We start from the raw sequence: 26,836 nt of genomic DNA, 5'->3' as shown, positions 1-26,836 counted from the left end.
GCTCTCTCAGTAAAAAGGGGCAGCCAAACAAGACAGAAAATTTTGAGACAATAACCACCCGACTCCAGCCAAACACCACAGAAAACCTGTAGCTCTACCACCCATGTCTCTCAAGGCTGACTGGTGAGTTCATTCTTCTAGTCTTCTTGCCAGGCTAATGAGGTATCTGCCATCACATCAGTGGAGACCACATGGGGAACCTGGACTCCCACCTTTATTTAAATGGTAATATTCTGTACCTAAAAAGTAGGATAAACATAATAAAATTTTTAATGAAAAAAATATTTTTCATTATAGAAAAACTTGATATATTTTATTTTCTTCATTTTGCCATAGATAGGTGAACTATCTTCCTTTACCTGGAAGTAGAGATGTACTCCTTCCACTTCCAGATGGAGCACTGTAGAGGAGGTCTAGTAAGAGGATAACCATTACTTGGTGATAGTAAAGACACTACCTATGTTCATGGAAGTCACGTGGGGAGCAGCAATGAGGCTCTCTTATCCCTCACCAAGAGCAAGGTGTCAGTGGAGGCCTAGCTGGCAACCGAAACTTCCATCCTCACCGAGCAGGAAAAAGGAGCACCCCTTGTATCAGCAGAAGTTGAATGGAGAATTGACTTCTTACCCTATAGGGCAGTAATGAGGTGGTGTACTCCTTTTCTCCCACTGGAGCACTGGATTGAAAAGAGAAGGCTTAAATAAAATCCAAAGTTTCATAATTTCATACCCCAAATGTTTAGGTTTCAATAAGAAGTCAACTGAAGAAAAAGACAATCAATATGTGCCAACACTGAGATGACAGAAATGTAGAATTATCCAACAAAGATTTTAAAGTGACCATCATAAAAATGCTTCAACAAGCAGTTATGACCACACTTGAAACAAATGAAAAAGAAATAGAAAATCTCAGCAAAGAAACAGGATATGTAAAAAACAAAATAGGAATGTGAGGACTGGAAATATAAGGACCAACATAAAAACTCAGGAGATAGTCTCAATAGCAGAATGTAGGAAATAGAGGAAAGGATTGGTAAATCAGAAAACAGAAAAATATAAGTTACTGACTCTGAACAGTGGAGAGGAAATAGACTGGAAAACAACAACAACAACAACAACAACAGAGATTCACGGACATGTGTGATTAGAACAAAAGATTGAACTTAGAGTTCTAGAAGAAGAGAAAGAGGGCAGGACTAAAAAGCACTTGATGAAATGACCAAAAAACCCTATTTTGACCAAAAGACACAAACCAACCAATTCAAAAAGTTGAGCAAACCTCACCCAGGATAAACTCAAAGGAATCCACACATGGCACATCATAGATGAATTTTTGAAAACTAAAGACCTATCCCTCCAAAAAATCTTGCAAGCAGAGAGAAATACCACACTTTACTTATAAGGGGAAAAGATTTGAATAACAATAAATTTTCATTATAAACCATGGAAGCCAAAACTACTTTCAGGTACTGAAAGAAAATAATCCTCGTCCCCAAATCCTATATCCAGTGAAATACTGTCCCTATTTTCAGATGACGTGTTTGTCTCTGTAGAAAATTCCAAGGTGGGGCACCTTGGTTAAGTGTCAAACTCTTGGTTTCAGCTCAGGTCATGATCTCAGGGTTATGAGATCAAACCCCATGTCAGGCTCTGTGCTTAGCACGGAGTCTGCTTGTGACACTTTCTTTGTCTCTTGCCCTTCCCATTTCAGTTCTCTCTCTCTCTCTCTCTCAAATAAATAAATAAATAAACCTTTTTTAAAAGAGAAATTTCCAAGGAATCTGCAAGAATTCCTAGAATTAATAAGCAAGTTCAGCAAGATTATAGGACATAAGATCAATATATAAAAATCAATCATGTTCCATATACTAGTGATGGACATGTGGACACTTAAAATCAAATATGCAATACTATTTACAAATATGTCCAACTGATTCTAGATAAAGATTTTAAAGCAAGTCAGTGGAGGAAATATAACCTTTCAACAAACTGTTCCTGGAGCAACTGGACATTTTGACCAAAAAAATGGATCTCAACCCAAGTTTTCTACCTTATACAAAAATTAACTCAAGGGGCACCTGGGTGGCTCAGTAGATTGAACCTCTACCTTTGGCTCAGGTCATGATCCCGGGGTCCTGGGATCAAGCCCCTCGTCGGGCTCTCTGCTCAGCAGGGAGACTGCTTCCCTTCCTCTCTCTGCCTGCCTCTCTGACTACTTGTGATCTCTCTCTGTCAAATAAATAACTTTTTTAAAAATCTTAAAAAAAAAAAACACCTCAAAATGGATCATGGACTGATATGTAAAATGTAGAAGTAAAAAAATTTAGAAAAAAACTATAGAATAAAGTTTTCAGGACCTAGGGATAGGTGAATTCTGAGACATGGCATCAAAAGTACAAAAGGAAACCTGATAAACTGGATTTTACCAAAATTAAGAACTTCTACTCTGGAAAAAGGCTATGTTAAGAAGATGGAAGGACAAGCCAGCTGGAAATATTTACAAGCTATGTATCCCATGAAGGACTAGTATCTAGAATATATAAAGAACTCTAAAAACTCAACAGTTAAAAAAAATCCCAAACAATCCAATTAGAACATGGGCAGAAGATGTCAGAGCAGAAATTTCACCAAGAAGGATACACAAATGGTACATATACACATGAAAAAGTGTTCAACATCACTATCCATTAGGGAAATGCAATTTAAAAACCACAATTAAATATTACTGTGTACCTATCAGAGCAGCTAAAATAGAAAATAGTGACACCACCAAAAGCAAGTGAAGACATGAATCAACTCCTATATTGCTAGTGGGAATGTTAAATGTTACAGCCACTTTGAAAAAACAGTGTTGGCAATTTCTTTTTAAAAAAATCAATATGTATCCACCATTTAACCCAACAAATGCATTCTTGGGTATTTACTCTAAAGAAATTAAAGCCTATATTCATATCAAAACCTATACACGAATGTTTATAACAGCTTTATTCCTAATAGTCAAAACTGGAAGAAGACCAGATATCTTGCAATGAGTGAATTAACAAAGTGTGCTACATTCACTCCATGGAGTACTACTTTGCAATAAAAAGAAACAGACCACTGACACATGCAACCACTTGGATGGATTTCTAGGAAATTATGCTGGGTAGAAAAACCAGCCCCAAAATGTTGTATATTACGTGATCCCATTTACACAGCATGTTGGAATGACGAAATTATAGGAATGGAGAACAGATTCGTGTTTGCTAAGGATTCTAAGGGAGGCAAGGGAAGGAAAGAGGGTGTACCTATAAAATAGCCAGAGGAGGAACCTCTGTGGTGATGAAAAAGTTCTGTATATTTACTGTATCCATGTAAAAATCCTGGTGTGGTATTACAGTATGGTTCTGCAGCTGATATCACTGGGGGGAAACTAGGTAAAAGGATAGGAAATCTCTCTGTATTCTTTCCTACAAGTGCAACCAGATGAGTATGTCCTAGCTTGCTAAATTATCACAAAAGGAACATACTCATGTAAGCATCATCCAGATTAAGAAATAGATCACCTGTACCCCCAAAAGACACTGCAAAAAGTCATACACTTGAGCTGGATATTTTTCTTACATTGTCTCAGAAACAGCCAGTTTGATTACAGAATTAATGCCTGATAGTTCTGTGATAGAAATGACCAGCTATCCAGGGAAAGAGCATAAAGAAGAGTCTTGGTTTTCTACAGACTCATGCGTTCTCACAAGTGGGTCTTGTCCATTGTCTGTTCTTTCAAATGGGACCACCCCTCCTTGCTTTCTTTGCACAGTTCCTAATACCAAATGCTTTCAATTCCCTAGAAGAAGCTTCTAAAATCAAAGGAAAAAGGTAACTTAGCATCAGAAAAAAGAAAAGCAAAAACAAACACATTTTATTTTGTAAAAAATATTCATTTCTAAAAGCTGGAATATTAATTCTACCAAAATGGATATAGTAGGGATCATTCCTGTTTTAAGTTCAATAATTCATTTAAATTTTATTATTATAGAATCATAATAAAACCCTCCTTGTCCTTAACTGTGACCGGGTCTGCCCTAATCTGTTTAGACACAGCTGACTCCTATCTCCTGAAAGGTCTTTCTGGTGTAATACAGCTACTCTTTGGAACAAATTCCACCAGTGGGAAATTCTTGCTGTGCATGCTGGGGTAAGGGGATGAGCTCAGAGACTTTCATGGAGGATGCCCCCATTACCCAGCATTTCAAGGATCACCCCAAGGAACCCAGGATAATGCAGCTGCCAGAAGAACTCAGAGGCTGGAGCTCACAAAACAAGTTGCTCTCTCCCATGGTTCTAACAAGTTATCTGTACTATGGGGCAAAGCATGAGGGTGGACCAGGTGGCTGCCATGCGGAAACCAGGATGGCAGGAGTGGTGACCTCAGAGTCCCTGGCCAAATGGAAGAAATCAAATCCCACTTATATTTTCTTAACCTCAGTTGATTGGCCTATGTTTATAGTTCAACAATGTTTTTAAGCTGCTGAAGAACAGCCTTGGCCAGGGGTAAAGGGGAAGGGGAAGGGAAAAGTGATTTCTCACTTTCTTAGTGGCACTCCGTTGGTATTGGTATTTTTCTTTTCTCTCTTTTTGAGTTCTTGGGTCCAGAAAGAGAAGGTAGACCAGGATGCATTCATATTCTAGTTGGTTCCTGCTATCTCCTGGAGGTGAACCAGAGGGGCCTACAGAAGTGAAGAGAAGTTCTGGGGATGCTTTCAAATCTACGAAGACTCTAAAATTTGACTCAGTTGCATTCCCTGTATGACCACTCCATTGTGCTGTCTTTTCATAATACCTTAGCTTCTTGACCAAAGCCACCAAAGAGGAGATGTCTCTCCCTACCCTGACGGAATGGGTGTTATACTCCACACTGGCTTCTCCACTCAGCCTAAAGGACATAAGCAAGTTTCATCACCTCATCATTTGCTTGTAGCCAAGTCAGATAGACCTTGCTGCATGGGTGGGACAGGGGTGAAGAACCAAAGATTCCTTTTCAAATTCCTTACAAAGGAAAGCAAGAGTCCGTGGGTAGTAAATGAGGCCAAAGAACCGAGAAACTCAACCTGCCTTTCCTGGTCCAAGTGTGCTTTTAACATCCTGTGCCTAAAAGCCCAGTTCACATTGCATTTGACTCTGGTATCTGAGCATCTCTTAAGTTGCCTTGATCCAGGTGGTTTGGCAAAAGGGAAACAGAAGAATAGGATATCTGAGGGTCCGTTAAAAAGAAACCTTTAACAGAAGGAACATGGAAAGTAGTCTTACTGTATTTGTAGGATGTGAAGGGCATGTGTACTATTTCTAAGCCTCATTGGTACAGGTATGATGTATATGTTCTTGAAGTTGAGATCTAAGGAGAAAGGCTAACATCCCAACACCATCTTTCTAGCTTGGAACTCCTCCCTACGTTTCCCTCCTATTTTGTTTCTTGTACCCCAAACCTTTTGGTCACAGGGAAATGACCAAATTTATAATATTATACACTCAGTTCAAAATAGCAAATAAGCACGATCCGTCTTCTGAATTCAAAGGTGTAAAGTAGTGTCTTGGCTTTTGGGGTCTGGTGTCTGCCACACTTCTGCACATTCTTACTCCATTCTTATTCTTTCCTGAGAATAAATCAGTATGTCACTGAAATCAATGTGGTACATCACAACTACTTGAATGGCCCAGGAATCCATGGCTTGAATGTTCTTCCCCCTTGTTGATTCAACCATTTGTTTGGCTAAACTGAAACTAAAACCCAAACTTTAGTGGTTGTTATAGACTTGAGCAGGTAACAGGTTAAGAGGTCACTTGCCATCAACAGTCTTCCATGACTTCCTTGCTGTCACTGGGTCCCTGAGCAGAGAAAGGATGGTTCCTTTCAGTGGAGCTCACAAAGGCTATTAGGGCCTGGGTCTGTTCCTGTGTCCATTTGCTGGCAAGGGTATAGGAGAGGACTGAGACTTGTCCTGGTGAATCAGGGCTTCATCCTAGCACATCAGGGGGCATACCAAAATGAAAACAGTCTTAAAGGCATAGGGGAATGACTCAGATGGAACAAGGTGCCAGGCATCTGTTGCTGCCCCAGAAAGTGTGCACTTAGGAAGAAATGGACATGTCATGACTCAAATAGGACATTAAGGCAACATCTGGGTGTAATATGATCAAATACTGGGGTAGGTGGGGCGGTGTCAAGATGGCTTGGACGTGGTCATGATTGGTATTTATTTTCTCTCTTCCCAAATGAAATTTTGGTTTTTAACATTGTTACTCTTACAGGCTATCTCCCATAGCCTCTGGGTTGGGTTATGCAGTCCTCCCTGACCTTCTTGCAGATCCTTTATAATGTGCTTTCTCACGTGGCTCCATTATTTGGGTTTGGGGCAGGAAATAGAACCTGATTCAACATTTTGCTAAGTATTATTTTCACCACACCGAATAGGGTCTTTTTTGATCTGCAACCCACAGCTGGGCTGTGGTTCTCTCAACACACATAAACTTTAAAGCTTCCCCCTGTGTTGATTTCTTGGCGTGAGCTGACCACATGTCTACATGTACTTGGTTCTTCTTTGTATGTCACCAAGAATCACTGTTCCAGTGCTGGTGGGCACTGACAGAGCAGGACAGGTGTGCCTAGGAGTTCAGGGAGGAAACACTTCACTGAGAAAAATGAGGCTACTCTGTCTAAAACTGAAATTTACTTTAAGGACTGGCATAAAAAGTAGAAGACCCAAGGCCATTTGCAATAAAATACATCACTTTAAGAGGCTGAAATTTTTGTTTCATTTTGTCTTTTTTTTTTTTTTTTAAAGCAAAATGAAGTTGGTTTTAATGGAGATACGCAATCATTAACAATTAGATTATTTTGAAAGGCTTGCCTTCTTAAAATGAGCCTTGGCTGATTGTTACTCCCTAATGCTGAGAATTATCTGAAGCAAAATAAACACAACTGTCTAGGTTAATGAAGAATGAAACAAGATAATGCCTGGACACTAAATTTTCCAAGAACAAAGGCCACAACTGCGCAATTGTTCTATACATATGTACCCTGCAAAAGTACCTAATAATGAAAAGGGAACAGAAATCTTTTACTTAAGGGCCTTGTTACAATAGAGCCCTGGGGGCAACGCCAGGGGACTGCCTTTGAGCCAAGGCCCTACCTACTTTGAGGGAACCGGAGAACAAGCTAAAAACCTCACCTTTACCACTCCTTAAATCAGCTGCAAATCAGCTTTAGACTCCCAATCCATAAAGTGGATTAACAACTAGCCACACTAACTGGTGCTTGTGGGGATTAGGCAGGATAAAGAATGTGGATGAGCTCTCTCAACAATCAAGTTCCCAACAAAAGAGAGGAGCGAGCTATCACAGCTAGGAAAGGCTGGAGGGGAGACACTTGAGTTTAAAAAGAAAACAAACCCCAAGCCCCTCTCCTGAGGGCTTCAGTTGGACAACGGGGCGCTCCTGCTGCCTTTGCCTTTTGCCTTTGTGGATGGATTTTACTCTCTCTGCCATCAGGCAGGCCTCTGTGAAGCTTCCAAACTCAGGTCACACAAGCAGGATGATGCTGATTCATCCATCTCCTTTTGGGATTAGGAGTTCCGGTTTCTACGCTCAGCTAGTATCCTGGCCGGTTGTTTAACTTTTCTGTTTCTTAGTTTTACTCAGTGGTTGAGTGGGGCCTGTTACCAGCCTTATTTACCTGGAAGATCTTTATGAGAATGAAATTTAATTTTGTTTTCTTTTAGCATAAATATATGCATTGCTTATTATCATTAGCCTAGAGTTTTAGCAGAACTCCTGCATATTCTGAAGTGTTATCATTTACAATCAGCCCAGGCTGATTGTGGCTCCCTGACGCTTTTTTTTTTTTTTTCCTCTTCATAAACTTTAAATTTTGGAATACTTCTAGATTTCTGGAAAATTTCCAAAGATAATAGACAGAGTTCTCATATGTTCTTCACCTAGTTTCTTCTAATTCTTCTCCTAACACCTAACATAACTATGGTCCATTGTAAAAACTAAGAAGTCAATATTGGTACATTAATATTAATACACTATAGATTGACTCAGATTTCACCAGTTTTTCTACCAATGTCCTTTTTCTCCTTCAGGACTCAATCCAGGATACCACACTGTGCTTCGTCATCATGTCTCCTTAGTCTACTCTGGCCTGTGTTGGTTTCTTAGTTTTTTCCTCATCTTTCATGCACTGGCAGTTTGAGGAGGACTACATAGGTCTTAGGTAGACCGTCCCTCCATCTGGTTGTGTCTTTTTCTTTTTCCTTAGGATTGGATCCGGGTTATGGATTTGGGGGAAGAGTGAAGTGCTCGTCTCACCATACAATGTCACAAGTGCATGCCATCAACACAACTTACTACTGGTGATATTCACTGTATGCACCTGGTTAAGCGGGGGTCTGCCAGATTGCTCCAAAGTACAGTAACTGTTTTCCCTTTCAGTGTTTTGTCCTTTAAAATAAAAGAAAATCACTGAGTCCAACCCACACTCAAGGGAAGGGGAAGAATCTACATACATTAGTAAGAAAGAATGGTCTCTTTGATCCCATTTATGGATCTGTGTAATCATTTATTTATATCATTTTGGATTTCTGTTTAATTATTTTATACTTTGGGTTATAATCCAGTGCTACATTATTTGTTTTGTTGCTCAGATTTCTCCAGCTTTGGCCATTAGGTACTCTTTCAGTTAGCTCCTTCCAGTGTCCCTTTGACATAACCCCACAGTCCTGGAGTATTCTGTTTTTGTTTTCACTCGGGCACCTTCTCACTTTCTAGTCCTGAAAGATGCTCCAAGCTCATCTTAGATATTCACTGCCCCAGTCCTAGAATCTATCATTAGTCCAAGGACTCTGCTTCCTTCTACTGGAAAATGCTATTAGAAACCAAGAACCTGGATGTGGGGTCTACTTGTTCTTACTAGCTAAGGCTGATTTTTATCCAAATAAAATAAATGAAAATGTTTAAAGTCAGAGAAATATGGGTTTTCACTAGTTGTGTTACTTTGGGCAAGTTACTTTCCCATGTTGGTTTCCATTTCCTCATCTGTGTGTAAGGATAAGGAAAAGGATGTAAAGGGCTGTTGTGGGGTCAAGTGGTATAACGTTGAAGGAGCTTCCTGTTTCTGATAATAAAGAACCAGATTTTTTCCCCTCAACTGTTCTTCTGAAAACAACCAAAATTTTTAGAGAAAATACAGGAATCCTCTTCAAAGTACCGATGATCTGGCAAAATAATAATGGCAAAAATTATGGAAAAGTAGGAAACAAAGAAAATAAACAAGTAGAAATTTGCATTCACTCTGAAGGCATTTGCCATTTTCAGCAACATTGAGTTTTCACTTTGACAGCTTCATGGTGGCTGGGGTGGCAGTAGGGGTGATGATAGTCAAAACCAGGGCCAGCAACTAGGCAAGAAATTTAATAGAGACCCTTGCTACAATGAGCTGGATACCAAACAGCTATGACCTTGGGGGAGGGTGAAGGATTTACTGCTCTTATTTAAACTCTCTGAGTCTTACAGGAAACCTCAAGTCTTGAGTTTGGTTTAAGTTGGTCTTAAACTGAAGGCACCTTCAGATGCTATATAAGGGAAAGAAGGTGCTTTCAATTTGGACTTCATGTAAATCTCACAAAACATTTTTCAAAAACAATGACCAGCACATATTAAAAGATAACTATACACAAAGCAGAAATACTAGGCAAAAAGAAATAGACTGGTAAAGTCTTAAGATATTTGGATTATTAGCTATAGACTATCAAATAACTATGCTTCAATGCCCAAAGAAATCAAAGACAAAACTGAATATATCTTTAGGGGATAAGAAACTAAAAAGTTATATAGATGATATAAAACAGAAAACAAAAAATATTTTTTAAGCTAAAAATCCCAACAAACAGGATAAAAAATTTAGGGGATGAGTTAACCAATATATTAGATGCACCTAAAGAAAGAAAGAATCAGTAAAATTGCAGAATTATCATGTGAAAGCATCTAGGTTAATTTCAGTAATTCAATCAACCCTGTCCCCTTTTCACCCATTCACAAGCCCACTCCTCTAAGCACCTCTAGCTGGCCAAGGGTCCCAGACATTTTAGTGCAAAGAAGCTATTAATAACACTTCCGAAACCCTGAAATCCTTTCACAGGGGTGTGGCAGAAGTGGGAAGGGAAACATTTGTGCCAAGTACACTACATTCTTCCCTCTGGGAATACTGAGAGAGCCCAGAGGAGGGGTGACTGCTCATGGCTGGCAGCACTGAGATCTGCAAAAGAAGACCTTGACATGTCCTATAGTTCTTAACAACCCATGTCTAGCCCCACAGATAGTTTGTTCCAAAGCTTCTGACTGCTTCCTGCTTATCTCCCAGGCTGCTACAAGTATCTAGTAAATGAAAAGTGTGGCAAGCATATTGCACTAATACAATACAAAAGCACTTCAGTGTTGTATATGAAAGTTGGTTTCTTTTACTCAGCATTCTTTTGATGTATTATTTATCTCATTTATATCACTGGAATACCTAATCTCATGGATTTAAAATCTTTCTTCATGTAGCTTTTTTTTTTTTTTTTTAATCAAAGTATTCTTTTTTCCTCTCCCCAAAGTGGGCATTTTCTTTCTGGAAGGTTGTCAGTGTCCAAAGATAGCTTCTGTCAATTTTTTCCTTCCCTATATATGCGTGCTGCACCTCACAATGAGAGGTGAAATCTCTTCTCTTGCCCAAATCCATGCTGGCCTTGAGGCTCCCTTGGGCCAACAGAATGCAGCTGAAGTAATACTATGTTAGCAGTGGCCAAGCCTTGAGATGACTGGCATCTTCCACTTCCTCTCCAGAAGCCAGTCATCATGTAAAACAGTGCACCCTCCTGACACTATTGTACTGTGAGGAAGCCTACATTTGCCCAGCAGCCCCAAGATGATCCTGCCTCCTCAGCTGAGGTGACCAACGTGAGAGTGAAGAAGCCACCCTCACAGCCCCAGCAGATACCTCAGGCAGCAGGAGAACCATCCAGCTGAGCCATGTTCAGATGCAGAATCCTGAGAAATAATAACTGGCTGTTCTAAGCCACTAAGTTTTGGGGTCATTTGTTACATAGCAACAGATAACCAAAACATCTTTCCACATGCTTTTCTTCATAATCATTGTTCCCTGAAAAGGAAAAAGACTCTTCAAGATTCTTCAGTGTCCACCTCAGCCTGGCTCCTGCAGATTTCTCCAGGCTTTCACTTGAGATGTCAGCCAAACTGGTCTTCTCGCTGTTTTTTAACGTGTCTGTCCCAAGTACTCCCATTTCTATGATTTTATCACTTCACCAACCCTGTCTGAAGGCTCAACTGCATTTCCCTCTCTTCAATAGCTACCACTTCTTTGTTGGAATTTTCCACTCTTGAAGGTCTAGTACAAGAATGACATTCACTCCTACATGATCTCTGTCCTCTGAATTCTGGAATTATTCATTGGAAAGTCTCTGCTTCCTTGTGTTATTATTTGCATTTTAAAGGCAGTTTTGTGTCCTTGTATATAATAAGCTCCTTTGAAGGCAGAGATTGAGCCTATACCTATTTATGTTATAACATCTAACAGAGGGCCTGGAAGACAGGTCCCTCAGAAAACTCTCAGAAAGTGTGCTTTACAGATGATTATGCTGTTTTGTATATATTTGTTTCTTTAGAGCAGCATTTGGATGGTGATTCCTTGGCTCTATCTTCATTTTCAGGTGTTTTGTAGCTATCACATTGAATTTCCATTGCTACCTCTGACATGAAAATGCCATAGGTCTTTTTTTCTGAATATGAAGAATGAATTAATAGGTTTTGGTAAGGAGAAAATTAAAATCACTTAATACTTTATTTTTTTTTTTGCCAAGACAAGGAAAATGCTTTTGATTCCTTCCTCTGCTTTTCATGTCAGAAAGTTCATGCACGGTGAATCACTTCCTTGTCACTTAAACTCTGAAGTGTAATATGATCATGGTAGGCAATGAAAACATGTATGTGAAGTCCCAGAGGCATAAAAATCCATGACTGGAAACTGATAAAAGATTGACAGGACTGTTTTCTAAGAAAGCAAAGAGCTGACAGCTGATGCACAAAAGGTTTCTTCTGTACACCAGAGACCCTTACCTGATTCCTAATCTTCATGCTGGCCATGGGAGTCAAATATTTATGTTCTAGATACCAGGCTCGCTCCTGGAACACCAGCTTGGTTCCATATAACAGACAAAACTAAGGCATGGGAGAAGAGGAGAGAAATGAACAAAAGGTAATATATTAGAAAATGTAGAGTCTAAAAGAAGGAAGAAAAATAGCATAATATTATATTTCATTAAATCATAAAAGTTTATACTGTCTCAATGTAAATGGTCATATTTTGGACATGTGATATATGTTTTATTTTTAAAAACTATCCTATAGAACACATAAAGCATATGTAAAAGTAGTGAACTGTCATGTGGTCATTCCTCCAGTTCAACAAATATTAACTCATGGTCAATCTTGCTTCATCTGTAACCTCACCCTGTTCTCCCTCATCCCAGGTCATTTAGAAGCAAAGTCCATATATAGTATTTTTAAAAACATGCATGTAGTATTTTTGTTTGCTTTCCTTTTCAATTTATGAAAGAATATTCTAAACATACATTCTGAATGTCATCTTGATTTCCATTGAGCCCGGTTTCATTAAACTTTCATAAAAATAGCATTCCTCATTTACATTTGTTTCAATATTTTTTCCTATTATACTCCTGAAACCTACCCACAGAACTCCTTCATGACATCAGTGGCATCAAGCAATACTAAATGAGTTTTCCTGTATCAAGCAGCAGCTTTTTAATTAACTACTTATTTCATTTTTAATATTCAAACCTATTTATATCATATAAAAGCAGAGAGAAGAGTACAATGTACTTCCATGTCTCCATCACCCAGCTTCCACAATTATCCACTCATGGCCAATCTTATTTTATCTCTCCCCCCACTTTCTGTATTATTGTGAAGCAAAGTTCAGTCATACCATTTTATCCATAAGCTTTCCATGTGTATCTCTGAAAGATTGTTTAGAAGTAAGATTACATAAAGTCCACCCAAGTGACAATGACAAAACCCTCTCAATTCAGAGTCAAACAGAAATAATCTGCACGCCAGAATACAATATGTTTTCTATGGTTCATGAGAGTCAGAAATCACACAGTTTGAAGTCACGTAGACTATATAGGCTCTTCCTTCTTTTCCTGAGGTTCTGGGACATCCTTGAACTAGCAGCATTATGGGGAGCCTCAATTATTCAGTCTTCCCAGAAAGGGTTATAGTATGGTGCCATAGCTTGTCTATGAGAGATATTTAAGATTAATTATGGCTCTTTTATGACCTTGCCAACGTTCTGCTTGACTAGTGTAAGCTTCCTTTGGCCCTTTTATATAATGGCAGTAAAGACATTAGCTGACCCTACAGACATAGGCCAAAAAATACTGCCATACATCCTGATAACATGAATTCTTACAAAAACAATAAATTGTATAGCTTACATGACTAAACTGTACCACAAGTCTCTAGGTGAACTTCACATATACTACAAAAATATTTATTGTGGATTCCTAGGGAAAGAAAGTTAATTTGCATCACTCCTGGGTCTACAAACATATAAGGTTAGTGAGAAGATATCCAGAGCCACAGAATATAAGTATGTTTTGAAATAATCTAACTCATCTTCTCACTCAATCCAGAATCCTGTGTCAGCCAAAGTACAACCAAGAAACAGATGACATATTCACATTAGGATGATGTGAAAAGAGTTTAATAAATTATTTTCATAAAGTGGTGGGCAAGTTGTAGGAGAGCCATAAGGAATAGCGCAGTACCCCAGAGCTAGTATGTCTGGAACTGCTACCAGCTTTGGGTTTCAAGGGAAGAGGGCAGGGAGTAGCTATGGATCCTGGAAGAGAGAGCCGTATAGACAGAGACATCTTAAGAGGATGTCTTCAGCCTTCAGCCTAGGAACACAGAAATCCAAGATGAACCTAGGTGAACCTACAGGGAAGCAGGCAGGAATACCCTGACCTCATTGTGCTCCCCTCTCCAATCTCTAACGGGGGCCTACCAGATCCAGAGGTCAAGGATTCCACTGATGTAGGTCCACTTCCTGGACCTGGAGCAGGGTGGAGAGCGGGCGAGGCCGATAGAGGATATCTGGCACAAATCCTTCTCTAACACCCCTGACAGATGGTGTTCACGCTTCTAGACTACTCCTGTCTGACTCAGGCCCAAACCCATTTGGTCCCACAGAGCTCCTAACAAGCCCTTGACAGCTGACACCATGGCCCAGCCCTGTTCTAGAGTGCTGGCTCTAACCAGTCTCACACTGTGTTTCCTGACTACGTCTGCTCCTCCCTTCTGTTGACTCCTGAGTTGTCTTCCTATTGTCAGTTTGTGGCTCCTGTGTATCTAATGCTTAGGGACACTTTCCTGGCTTTGAACTTCTGCTTTTCTCCCTGAACACAGTCCAGACTCTCCTTAAGCAACCTTCTTTGCCTGTCCTGGTAAACAAATGTCTTGGTTCTCAACAGTTACCAGAATACCACATCTAGGTCCAGATACCACTGGCCCAGCCTCAGACCCTCAAATACAAACTGAATGTCCTTCCTTTGTGTTCCAGACACAGGAGATCAGAGCATTAAGAGCCATCTGGCTCTCAAAGGAGTCCCACTATTGGAAGAGCCATGGAACACTGAGTCATTTCTCTCTGTAGAATAACGAATTTATGGATTGTTCAGTCTGTAGGAAAGTGATCTGGTCCTGCTCATCTCCGTATGCTTAAGGTCTAGTAAAGGAGCTGACACACTGCAAGAAACTGGCTGAAACACAATTTCCTATAACTCCTAGCTATTAACCCCATAACTCTGGCTGCCTAAGGAACAATGAAAAGCATCCAGATAACAGCCCTTAATAAATTTAAAGATCGGTTTCACAGCTCTGCTTAGTTTTTCTTTCTTCAAGACAATCAACCTTCACAGATCCCTATCTCCTGGCTACCACATGGTCTCCAGCCCTCGTGACCTAGGGGCCTCGTGACCTGGCGGCCTCTCTCACTCAAGGTGACTCACAGAAAACTTGAGCAGAGCACCCAAATGTTCTCTCATTACTGTAGTGTCGGCAGCACCATCACTGTCCTGGACTGGGAGTCTACACTTTCATATGCAAGGTAAGATGGAATTTGCTGGGGCGCCTGGGTGGCTCAGTGGGTTAAAGCCTCTGCCTTCAGCTCAGGTCATGATCTCAGGGTCCTGGGATGGAGCCCCGCATCGGGCTCTCTGCTCAGCAGGGAGCCTGCCTCCCCCCCTCTCTCTGCCTACTTGTGATTTCTGTCTGTCAAATAAATAAATTAAAAAAAAAAGATGGAATTTGCTTTCATGACAGCCACATAATATTTTTTGAATAAATGAAAGCATGTCATACATAGTTGGTTTAACATCAAATGTTTGTTCACTTGACACTCCCAACTAAGTCTTTTTGCCCATGAACTGTTTTCAACCAACACATACATACATATAAACATCCCTAAAAGATGGTTTTAAATGTGTTCTTTTTTTTTTTTTTAAAGATTTATTTATGAGAGAGAAAGAGTGCACTAGCTGGGGGAGGGGGAGAGGGAGAGGGAGAAGGAGGCTCCCTGACAGGAAGCCTGACACAGGGCTCTATCCCAGGACCCTGGGATCATGACCTGAGCCCAGGGCAAATGTTTAACTTACTGAGCCACCCAGTCATCCCATATTTATTCTTTTAAAAAACAAAATTCTTTGATTCCTTATTCTTTTAAAGTATCATTTTGTTGATGTGATCTGTCGTGAGTTCCCAAAGTCTCTGTGAATCTTGACTCAATACCCTGATATGTTTGTGTCACTTAAAAATTTGTCAAATCCCATCTATAGTTTTATGCAATGGAAACCAGCTGATAGGTCTAAGACTTCTGATTCAAGTATCTGAGAATCCATTTAATGTAATGTCCTCTAACTCATATTTCTCTGGCTTGTCTATAAGGATATCCTGAGAGACCACCAATTTCCCCATATTTTCTCTTTAGTAACCTGATTAAGAAAGGAAATGAGATTCATTTAGCAAGGCTTAGCCATAGTGAACACAGATAGGGTCCTAATGACTATCTCTTTTCTAATTCCTCGTAAGCTATTCTGAATACTCTTTTCTAGAATTTTAACTTGGATTTACGTCAATTTTAAATTCTGTAGTTTCCCAAATCTACTTTTTCCCCCATTTTTAAAAAACGTGCACATTTGTTCATTTCTAACTTTCTGACATCTCTCTTTTGACCTTCTTGGTTTTCAATAGGGCAACTACAAGTTCTTCCCAATTCAGACAGAAGATGGGAACATTATAGAGGATGAAGAGTTTTGCTTTCTTTTCTCCATTTTTTTTTTTAAGCACCAAAGCTTTCTTCCTCAAACCAGAAGCCTGTTTCTTCAAACTCTGAATGTAGATAAAAATGGCCTTTCATCAGATTATTTGTTATGCCTCATGCTATGCTGGGATTTGGTCACTCTGACATTTATTCAATGCTATTCTTTTGTATTTATCCTCAGACAAGGATCTCTCTCTCGTCACTTCTCCTCATTGTTTATATATAGCTACCTCAGACCAATGCATCAAGGAGTGCACCCATACTCTTAGCCTGGTTCTTAAAATGTATCCCAAATCGCAACCTTTCTTCTGTAACTACTGTATTGTCAGAATAATATTCTGCTGCTAGCCAATAAAAACTCTGGACACCAAAGTTTGGATACGATGGCTGGCAACGCTTTGCACATGTTGCCACACTGTTACATTGTTGGAAGAATTAAGTGTTATTTATAAGGACTCCAGAAAAAGAAAACAACTGGAAGCCTTGCTGGTTTTTTTCTGGACTATACCCCCTGTACTTTTGCCTTCAACTGATTTTAATCTGTATCCTTTTGTGATGTATATGCAGATTTTATGTATCTGAGTCCTGTGAGTCCTTCTAGCAAATTATCAAACCTGAAGGTGGTTTGAGGGACCCCTGATATAGGTCCCATTTTACACATGAAGACAGAGAGGCTCAAGAAAATTGAATTACAGAGCCAGGGTTTTTCAGGATTCAAAGATATTTTTCAATCTCCCATAGTACCTCTACTTTTCAGGATTTAAAAAACTAAAACAGACAACTCTTTTGAAAAATAGAAACCAAAGATTCTATTCTGGGTAAGATGAAGTAAAAGTCTCATCCAGTCTCTCCCACTGAATGTGGCCATTATTCCAGGACAGAGTGAATGCAAAGCTATCTGAGAAATCTAAAAAATAAACAGTAGCATGAAGATTGGGGAAGAGGTCCAGAATTCAGTGATTTTCATTTTTTCCCCCTGGGCCTCAAGCTGCTTATTCCTGGAAGCATATGTAGCAGACAAATAACTAAATCCCAGACTTTGGGCTGTAGGATGAAAAATAGGTAGCTCCAGGGAACCAGAAAGCATCAAGGATATCATAGAGAAAAAGGGCCCGGGAAAGTAACCTCATAAAGTTGGTTATAAACTGGGCTCAGTCCCCAGTGTGCAAACTGAATCTAATGCTAATTATCTTACATAATGGGTTGAGAATTGAACTAGTACATAAAGGAGAATGTGGGTGCCAGAATTGCCCCAATGGTGCATGCACGGGACAGAAAAGAAGAGGACTGCAAAGGTTATGAAGACTCTACTGAAATTGGAACCATAGTGAACCACAATGAACAACCAGGTTCACTGGCTGCTAACACAAAAATAATAACATTCTCCATAGAGAATGGCAAGTCATACACAACATCTAAATAAAAAATAACAGCAATTCTACACAGTCTTTCCCAGAAAATAGAAGAGGAAAGAACTCCTCCCACAACTCATTTTATGAGGTCAACATCACTGGGATATCAAAACTGAACAAAGGCAGTACAGGAAAGAAAAAACTATTGACAAATATATCTCATAAACATAGATGTAAAATCCCCTACAAAATATTAATGAATTGAACCCAGCAATAATGTGCCATGACCAAGAGGGCTTTATCCTTGGAATGCAAGGTTGGTTCAATACTCCAAAATGAATCATCATGGCAATCTTTTTAAATTTGACACCAAAAGCAAAGGAAACAAAAGCAAAAGTAAAGAGACTACATCCAACTAAAAAGCTTCTGTACAGCAAAGGAAACCATCAACAAAATGAAAAGACAACCTACCAAATGGGAGAAAATATTTGCAAATCTTATATCTGGTAAAGGGGTTAAGATCCAAAATATATAAAGAACTCATACACCTCAATAGCAAAAAAACCCAAAAACCAAAAACAAACCCAAACAATCAAATTAAAAAATGGGCAGAGGATCTAAATAGACATTTTTTCCAAAGAAGACATAGAGGTGGCCAACAGGCACATGAAAAGATATTCAACATCACTAATCTTCACAGAAATGCCAATTGAAAACACAATGAGATTTCACCTTATACCTATTAAAATGGCTATTATCAAAGAGACAAGAGATAACAAATGCTGGTAAGAACACGGAGAAAGAAAATCCTTGTGCACTGTTGGTGGGAATGCAAATTGGTACAGCCACTCTGGAAAACACTATGGAGGTTCCTCCAAAAATTAAGATAGAATTACCATATGATCCAGCAATTTCACTTCTGGTATTTATCATAAAACCTGAAAACATTAACTTGGAAAGATATGTCCTCCTTAGATATGTTCACTGCAGTGTTATTCATAATAGCTATATATGGAAACAACCTAAGTGTCCATCAACCAATAAAGGCATGAAGAAAACATGGTATATACAGTTGACCTTGAACAATGCAGGGGGTTAGAGGCACAAAACTATACTGTGGAGTCAAAAATACACATATAACATTTTTTTTCTTTTTAATTTTTTATTAAATTCAATTTAATTAACATGTAGTGTAATATTAGTTTCAGAGGTAAAATTCAGTGATTCATCAGTTGCATATAATACCTAGTGCTCATTACATCAAGTGCCCTCCTTGATGCCCATCACCCAGTTAACCCATCCTCCCATCCATCTCCCCTCAAGCACCTTCAGTTTGTTTCCTATAGTTAGGAGTCTTTTGTGGTTTGTTTCCCTCTCTGATTTCATTTGTCCTTCCCTTTCCCTATGTTCATCTGTTTTGTTTCTAAATTTGACACATGAATGAAATCTTAATTTGTCTTTTTCTGACTGACTTATTTGCTTAGCCTAGTACCCTCTAGTTCTATCCACAGCATTGCAAATGTTAAGAATTCACCTTTTTGATGGCTGAGTAATATTCCATTGTACATACATACCACATCTTCTTTATCCATTCATCTGGCGATGACCATCTGGGTTCTTTCCATAGTTAGGCTATTGTGGACATTGCTGCTATAAACATTGGGGTGCAGATGTCCCTTCAGATCACTACATTTGTATCTTTTGGGTAAATCCCTGGTAGTGCAATTGCTGGGCCATAGGGTAGCTCCATTTTCAGCTTATCTTGAGGAGCCTCCCTTTTGTTTTCTAGAATGGCTGTACTAGCTTACATTCCTACTATCAGTGTAAGAGGGTTCTCTATATCCTTACCAACATCTGTCATTTCCTAACTTGTTAATTTTAGCTATTCTGACTGGTGTAGGTGGTATCTTATTGTGGTTTTGATTTGTAATTCCCTGATGCCGAATGATATTGAGTATTTTTTCATGTATTTTTTGACCACTTGATGTCTTCTTTGGAGAAATGTCTGTTCATGTCTTCTGCACCATTTCTTGACTGGACTATTTGTTCTTTGGGTATTGAGTTGGAAACATTCTTTATAGATTTTGGATATTAGCCCTTTATCTGATAAGACATTTGCAAATATCTTCTTCCATTCTATAGGTTGTCTTTTGGTTTCATTGACTGTTTCCTTGGCTGTGCAAAAGCTTTTTATCTTGATGAAGTCCCAGTAGTTCATTTTTGCCTTTGTTTCCCTTGCCTTTGGAGATGTGTCTACCAAGAAGTTGCTATGGCTGAGGTCAAAGAGGTTGCTTGCCGGTGTTCTCTTCTAGGAAAAATTCACATATAACTTTTGACTCCCCCAAAACTTAACTATTAATAGTCTATTGTTGATTGGAAGCCTTACTCATAAAATAAACAGTCAATGAACATATATTTTTTGTGTTATATGTATTATATACTGTATTATGATAAAATAAACTAGAAGAAAGAAAATTCTCTTAAGGAAATCACAAGTAAGAAAAAACATATTCATGGTATTGCACTGAAAAAAAATCTGTATATAAGTGGACCTACACAGTTCAAACCATGTTATTCAAGGGTCAATTGTATATACGATGGAATATTATTCAGCAGGGAAAAAAAGGAGAATGAAATTCTGTCATTTGTAACAGCATGGATGGACCTTGAATACATTATGCTAAGTGAAATAAGGACAGATAAAGACAAATATAATATGATCTCATTTATATATGTGGAATCTAAAAACAAAAAACAAACCAAGCTCATAGACACAGAGAACAGAATGGTGGTTGCTAGAGGCGGGGGATAGGGAGTGGTTAAAATGGGTGAACTTGGTCAAAAGGCTCAAAGTTCCAGTTATAAAATAAGTAAGTCAGGGGATGTCATGTACAGCTTGATAATTATGGTTAATAATACTATAGAGTATATCTGAAAGATGTTAAGGGAATAGATCTTAAAATTTCTCATCACAGGAAAAAAATTCTGTAACTATGAATTTTGATAGGTATTAAGTAAACTTATTGTAGTGGTCATTTTGCAGTATATACAAATATCAAATCATTATATGTATACCTGGAGCTAATATAATGTTGCATGTCTATTATGCCTCAATAAAAATATTAAAAGTAGGGGCGCCTGGGTGGTTCAGTGGATTAAAGCCTCTGCCTTCGGCTCAGGTCATGATCCCAGAGTCCTGGGATCGAGCCCCACATCGGGCTCTCTGCTCAGCAGGGAGCCTGCTTCCTCCTCTCTCTCTCTCTGCCTGCCTCTCTGCCTACTTGTGATCTCTGTCTGTCAAATAAATAAATAAAATCTTTAAAAAAAATATTAAAAGTAAAAGGGCAAAGAACCAAAAATGAGATAGAAAAATAAGAAAAAGACTTGAACAGAAAATTCAAAAAGATAAAATATTATCTTCAAATATATAAAAACATATTCAAATTACTTATAATTATAAAAACAACAATGCTGAAATACTATCATTTTATCTGATGTGGGAAAATTATATATATATATATATATGCATATATAAAAATATTAAATTCTCTCAGTGAGACTTTGGGGAGCCATAAATTCTCATATTTAGCTAATGGGAATGGAAATTGGTAGAACTCATCTGCAGGAAAATTTGATAATACTTAACAAAACTATCTAGGTACTTACTGTTCAGGCCAGAAATTCCTAGATATATACACTAAAGATATACCTTCAATAATAAGAATATGCATATGTACAAGCCTATTCATTGTAATTGTAGCATTATTTCTAATTCTTTTTTTTTTATAAGATTTTATTCATTCATGAGAGAGAGAGTATTAGAATGAGAGGTGGGAGAGGAAGAAGCAGGTTGCCTACCAAGCAGGAAGCCTGATGTGAGGCTCGATTCCAGGAGCCCAGGGTCACAGCCTGAGCCAAAGACAGCTAGCTGCTTAACCGACTGAACCACCCAGGTGTCCCCTAATTGCAAAATATTGGAAACAGCTAAATATTTGTATGTTCTATAGAATATATTGTAAAAAAATGTATATATTTTCTGTAAATGTATTGTAAAAAATGATTGGGGAAAACATGGCACATCCAAACAATGGAGTACTATGTGAAAAAGAAGAATAAGAAAGATCTATATGGACCAATATGGAGTGATTTGTAGGACGTATTTTTAAATGAAGAAAAAATTTATAGAAGAAACTATAATGTACTTTTATATAATAAATGAAGAGATAGAAAAAATGAATCACTGTAATTCATCATATTAGCAACCTAAAAACATAAAAAGAAATTCTACATGATCGTGTCGATTGAAGCAGAAAAAGAATTTGACAAAACTCAACATCCACTCAAGATAAAAAAAACTTTTTAAAAGATATTATTTATTTATTTATTTATTTGAGAGCATGAGAGAGTGAGAATGAAAGAGAGAGAGAGAGGGGAGAGTACACACAAGCAGGGGGGAAGGGCAGAGGGAGAAGTAGGTTTCCGGCCAAGCAGAGAGCCCAGTGGGGGACTCCATCCCAGGCCCCAGGATCATGACCCCAGAAAAAGGCAGAGGCCCAATGAACTGAGCCACCCAGGAGCCCTCAAGATAAAAATCCTTACAAAACTAGGAATAGAGGCGAACTTTCTTAACTTGATTAAGAACAGCTACGCCACACAAACACACAGATGCACACATGCCAAAAAATCAAAACAACAAAAATCTCTACAGCTAATATCCTACTTAATGGCAAAAAACTAAATTCTTTTTGCCTAAGATCCACAACAATGCACAGATGTCTGTTTTCATCACTCTTATTCATCCATACACTGAAAGTTCTAGTCCGTGTAATAAGACAAAACAAAATGAAACAAAACAATCCAAAAAACAACAAACAAAAAGGCATACAATTAGAAAAGAAAAAATACAAATTGGAAAGGAAAAAATAAAACTTCCCTGTTTGCTTGCAAACAAAGAAAACCTATATGAAGTCTAATCCCCTTGCCCCCCCAAAAAAGAAATCCCAAATCTCTAGAACAGCGAACTTGCAAAATCATGGGATATAAGGTCAATACAAAAAATATCAATTGTATTTCTAGATATTAGCAATGTACTATTAGAAACTGAAAATTTTTTTAAGATTTTATTTATTTATTTGACAGAGAGAAATCACAAGTAGATGGAGAGGCAGGCAGAGAGAAAGAGAGGGAAGCAGGCTCCCTGCTGAGCAGAGAGCCTGATGCGGGACTTGATCCCATGACCCTGAGATCATGACCTGAGCCGAAGGCAGCGGCTTAACCCACAGAGCCACCCAGGCGCCCTAGAAACTGAAATTTAAAACAATATGCTTTGGGGTGCCTGGGTGGCTCAGTCGGTTAAGTGTCCGATTCTTGATTTTGGCTCAGGTCATGATCTCAGGGTCGTGGGATGGAGCCCTATGTCAGGCTACATGCCCAGTGGGGAGTTTGGTAGAGAATTCTCTCCCTCTCCCTCTGTCCTCTCCCTCACAAAAAAATAATTAAAAAACAAACAAACAATATATCCCTTACAATAGCTTACTCCAAAATTAAATACTTAAGCATATATCTACAAAAACATGTACATTATCTTTTTGCTGAAAACTACAAATGCTGATGGAAGAAATCAAGGAAGAACTAACAAAATAGATTAGAAGAGTCAAATAGTACATTTATCAGTTCTCCCCAAATTAATCTGTAGATTTAATGTAACTCTAATCAAAATTAGAGAATTTTTTTTGTAGATATAGACAAAGGAATTCTAAAAATGTATAAGGAAGGGCAAACAAACTAGAATGACTAAAACAATTTGAAAGAGAAGAATTAAGTTGGAAGAACAACCCTATTTGACTTTAAGACTTATTATAAAGTTATAGTATTCAAGATAGCATGGTATTGTCAAGGGATAGACACATAGATCAATGGGGAAAAAAACAGGGAACCCAGAAACAGACCTATGCAAGTATGCCTGAATGATTCTTGACAAAGATGCAAAAGGAATTTAATGGAAGAAAAATAGTCTCTCAACAAATGGTGCAGAAACAATCGGATATCAATGGTCAAAAAATAAACAAACCTGACCTAAGCCCCACACCTGTTCACAAATTAGTTCAAAGTGAATCATCGATCTAAATGTAAAATACAAAAAGCTAAAACTTTTAGGAAAAAAATAGGAGAAACCTTCCATTACCTGGGGTTAAACATTCTTAGTTCTTAGGACAACAAAAGCACAGTCCATGAAAGACTATTTGATAAAATTGGATTTCATCAAAACCAAAAACTTTTGTTTTGCGAAGGGCACTGTTAAGAGGATTAAAATGCATGCTACAGACATGGAGAAAATATTTGCAAATCACACATCTAAGAAGGAATTTGTATCCATAATTTATAAAGAACTCTCAAAACTCAAGAGTAGGAAAACAAATTATCCAGTCTAAAAATGGGCAAAAGATTTGAACAGACTTTACTAAAGAAGATATACAGATGGCAAAAAAAGTAAAAGCATGTGAAAAAATTTCAATATCATTAGCTATTAGAGACATGGAAATGGAAACCATGATGAGTTACTCCTACACCCTTAATGGAATGGCAAAAACAACAACAAAATACTGGTAAGATCACATGTTGGCTAAGATTCGGAGCAACCAAATCTCTCATACTCTGGGGATGTAAAGTTTCTTGTAAAGTTTAAACAGACATTTACCACATGACCCAATATGCTTACTCCTAGGTATTTACCCTAGAGCAGTGGTTCTCAACTGTGAATGAATTTTGTCCCCCCAAGGGACATTTGGCACTCATGAGCCATTCTGGTTGTCATAACTTCGGGATTTCTACTGACATCTAGTAAGTAGAGGCCAGAGATCTTGCTAAACATCCTACAATGGGCAGAGCCTGCAACAAAGTATCTGGCCCCAAAAGTTAATACTGCCAACTTTGAGAAGCTGCCCTAGAGAAGGAAAAGTTATGTTTAGATAATATAATAGCCTGTATGTGAGCATTTATAGCAGCCCTACTCACAGTCATCAAAACTGGAAATAGCCCAGATGTCCTTCAACGGGTAAAGGGATGAACAGTGGTATATCCATTCAACAGAAACCACCCAGCAATGAAAATGTGTAACTGTTGATGTGTGCAACAACTTAGCGGAATCTCAAAGATGACGTACTGAATGCAGGAAGTCAATAGCAAGTGATTACTTATTGGTTGACTCCATTTACATAACATTCTCCAAAGATAAAACTACAGTGATGGACAATGGCGTGTCGGTTGCTAGGGGTTCTCAGAAGAAGGAAAGGATGATTATAAAGCCATTCTATTAGGGATGGTAGGATGGTCAAATGGTTCTGTATCCTGCCTGTGGCAGTGCTTCCTCAATTCTATGTGTGTGTTAAAATGCATAGAGCCACACATCTTTGAGTAAGGCCCTTTCGTTATATTGAAATACATCATCTTCCTTTGTCCAGGGTCCTCTTCCTTCATTGTAGCAAACTCCAAGCTGAAATCGCTAGATTTTCGAAAGGTTCCCTGTTCTGAAACCTTATCCAAGGATCCCTCCTTGATTTCCTCCACTGAAAGTTACCTCTTCCTTTCCTGGGTTCCCACAGAGGTATGTTTTCCCTTCTGTTACACGTTCTGCTTGTTGGTGTAATTGTTTGCCCACGTGTCTTTCTCCCTGCCCACAAGGTGATCAGGAAGGCAGGAGCTGCGGTTCATGGCAACTTGGAATTTCTGCAGCACCTAGCGCAGCATCAGGGCTCAGTATGCATTTGCGGAACGGAAGAGTTCAGAGTGGCTTGGTTCCCAGGAGCATAAGTCCACCGGGACCAAGAACAGCAAGAAGGGAGGTTGCTTGCGATTTATGACAAGTAGGCAGCCTATATCCATGGCCTGAGCTGCATAATGAGCAAGAAGATAAAGCAAAAAGACTAACTTGGACCTCTAGTGTCAGAGAAGATAAACAAAGCTTATTAATTCATGGTAATACCAGCATGATATCAGAACAGTTTCCCCCAGCAACAACCTAGTTCTCTCACTGTGATGAAGTGCTCTGCCTTCTGCCTCAGACTTTGGCCACTTGGGATCTGCGTTATTGCCTTGCAAAATTGATGGGCAGTGGCACCATCTCTTGGTTTAAGGAATTTCTGCCAACATTAGCAAAAAGCATTGGCTTTACAATTTCTAAGGGCATTCCCTGCAATAGCAGAGTGATTAAAAACTGGATTGGTCTGGAACAATGCCCCTCTCTAATCCTTCTGGTACACCTGCCCAGGCTCCTCCAAGCCATCAGCTTCAGGTGTGAGCTTATCGGCTTCCATCAGAGAACTCTTATTCATATTTAACTGGAAAAGCAAGGAGAGGCAGCTTTGGTGTCTTTTTCTTTGATCACCCGTGGAAGTTGTTCAAGATCAAAGTTTCTTTTTCTTCCAAACTTATTATAACTTATTTTTTAAAAATCCATTCTGCTCGATATTTCTTGTGTCTTAAATGTTTCTCTTCGTAAAAGAGGTGGCAGATAGTAACAACTGAATCATTCTGGTAACTCAGAGTGCTCTGGGAGAAGAGGGTTGAGGATGAAGGTGATCTTTTCCTTCTGAATTTTTGGATCTTTGGACATAGAGGAGCCTGGGATAGCCTGTTATTCATCACCACATTCTGTGGCAGGGTAACAAGTTTCTCTCCATGGGACATGAGTATCACAGTAAAGTGACGGTAGGCCAAGAGCTAGTGTCATGGTGGATCAAACACGAAGGGCATGGTAAAGGGAGGATGGGCCACAGACAGCCAGACCCAAGGCACGTCCTATTTCATGCCTCATTAGAAAAGTCTAGACGTAGCTATATTCTGGCGTCCTCAAACACGGGGAAATGAAGAGTGTAGAAAATCATCTGCAGGAAGCAAAAACTTGACAAGCCAAAAGAGGAGACAGAGGGAAATTTCTGGAGAGGGTAACCTTGAGACATCTTCTCAGCAGCATGCTGAATATCAGTGTTTGGCCACAGGGGATACCAGAGCCCTAGTGCTTCTGAACCTGAGAGTAGACTGATAAGAAAATG

The 26,836-nt window shown here is 38.8% G+C and overlaps 1 protein-coding gene across 5 annotated transcripts in view; it reads right to left on the bottom strand.

The window, feature by feature from the left end:
* ACOXL (acyl-CoA oxidase like) overlaps positions 1 to 26,836 on the bottom strand; it is a 347,875-nt gene that overhangs the window by 14,180 nt on the left and 306,859 nt on the right. For 4 of the 5 annotated variants that reach the window (XM_059405581.1, XM_059405577.1, XM_059405578.1 and 1 more), the window contains one exon: positions 12,150 to 12,251. The exons of the other annotated variant lie outside the window; for it this stretch is intronic. In XM_059405581.1, the coding sequence (XP_059261564.1) occupies positions 12,150 to 12,251 (102 nt within the window). The remainder of the gene's footprint in view (positions 1 to 12,149; positions 12,252 to 26,836) is intronic. 5 annotated transcript variants of the gene reach the window in all.

This window comes from Mustela nigripes, chromosome 7 (assembly GCF_022355385.1).
Source record: "Mustela nigripes isolate SB6536 chromosome 7, MUSNIG.SB6536, whole genome shotgun sequence".
Lineage (NCBI taxonomy): Eukaryota > Metazoa > Chordata > Mammalia > Carnivora > Mustelidae > Mustela > Mustela nigripes.
The sequence above is the reverse complement of the archived record's forward strand: the minus strand, read 5'-3'. Positions and strand labels throughout refer to the sequence as shown.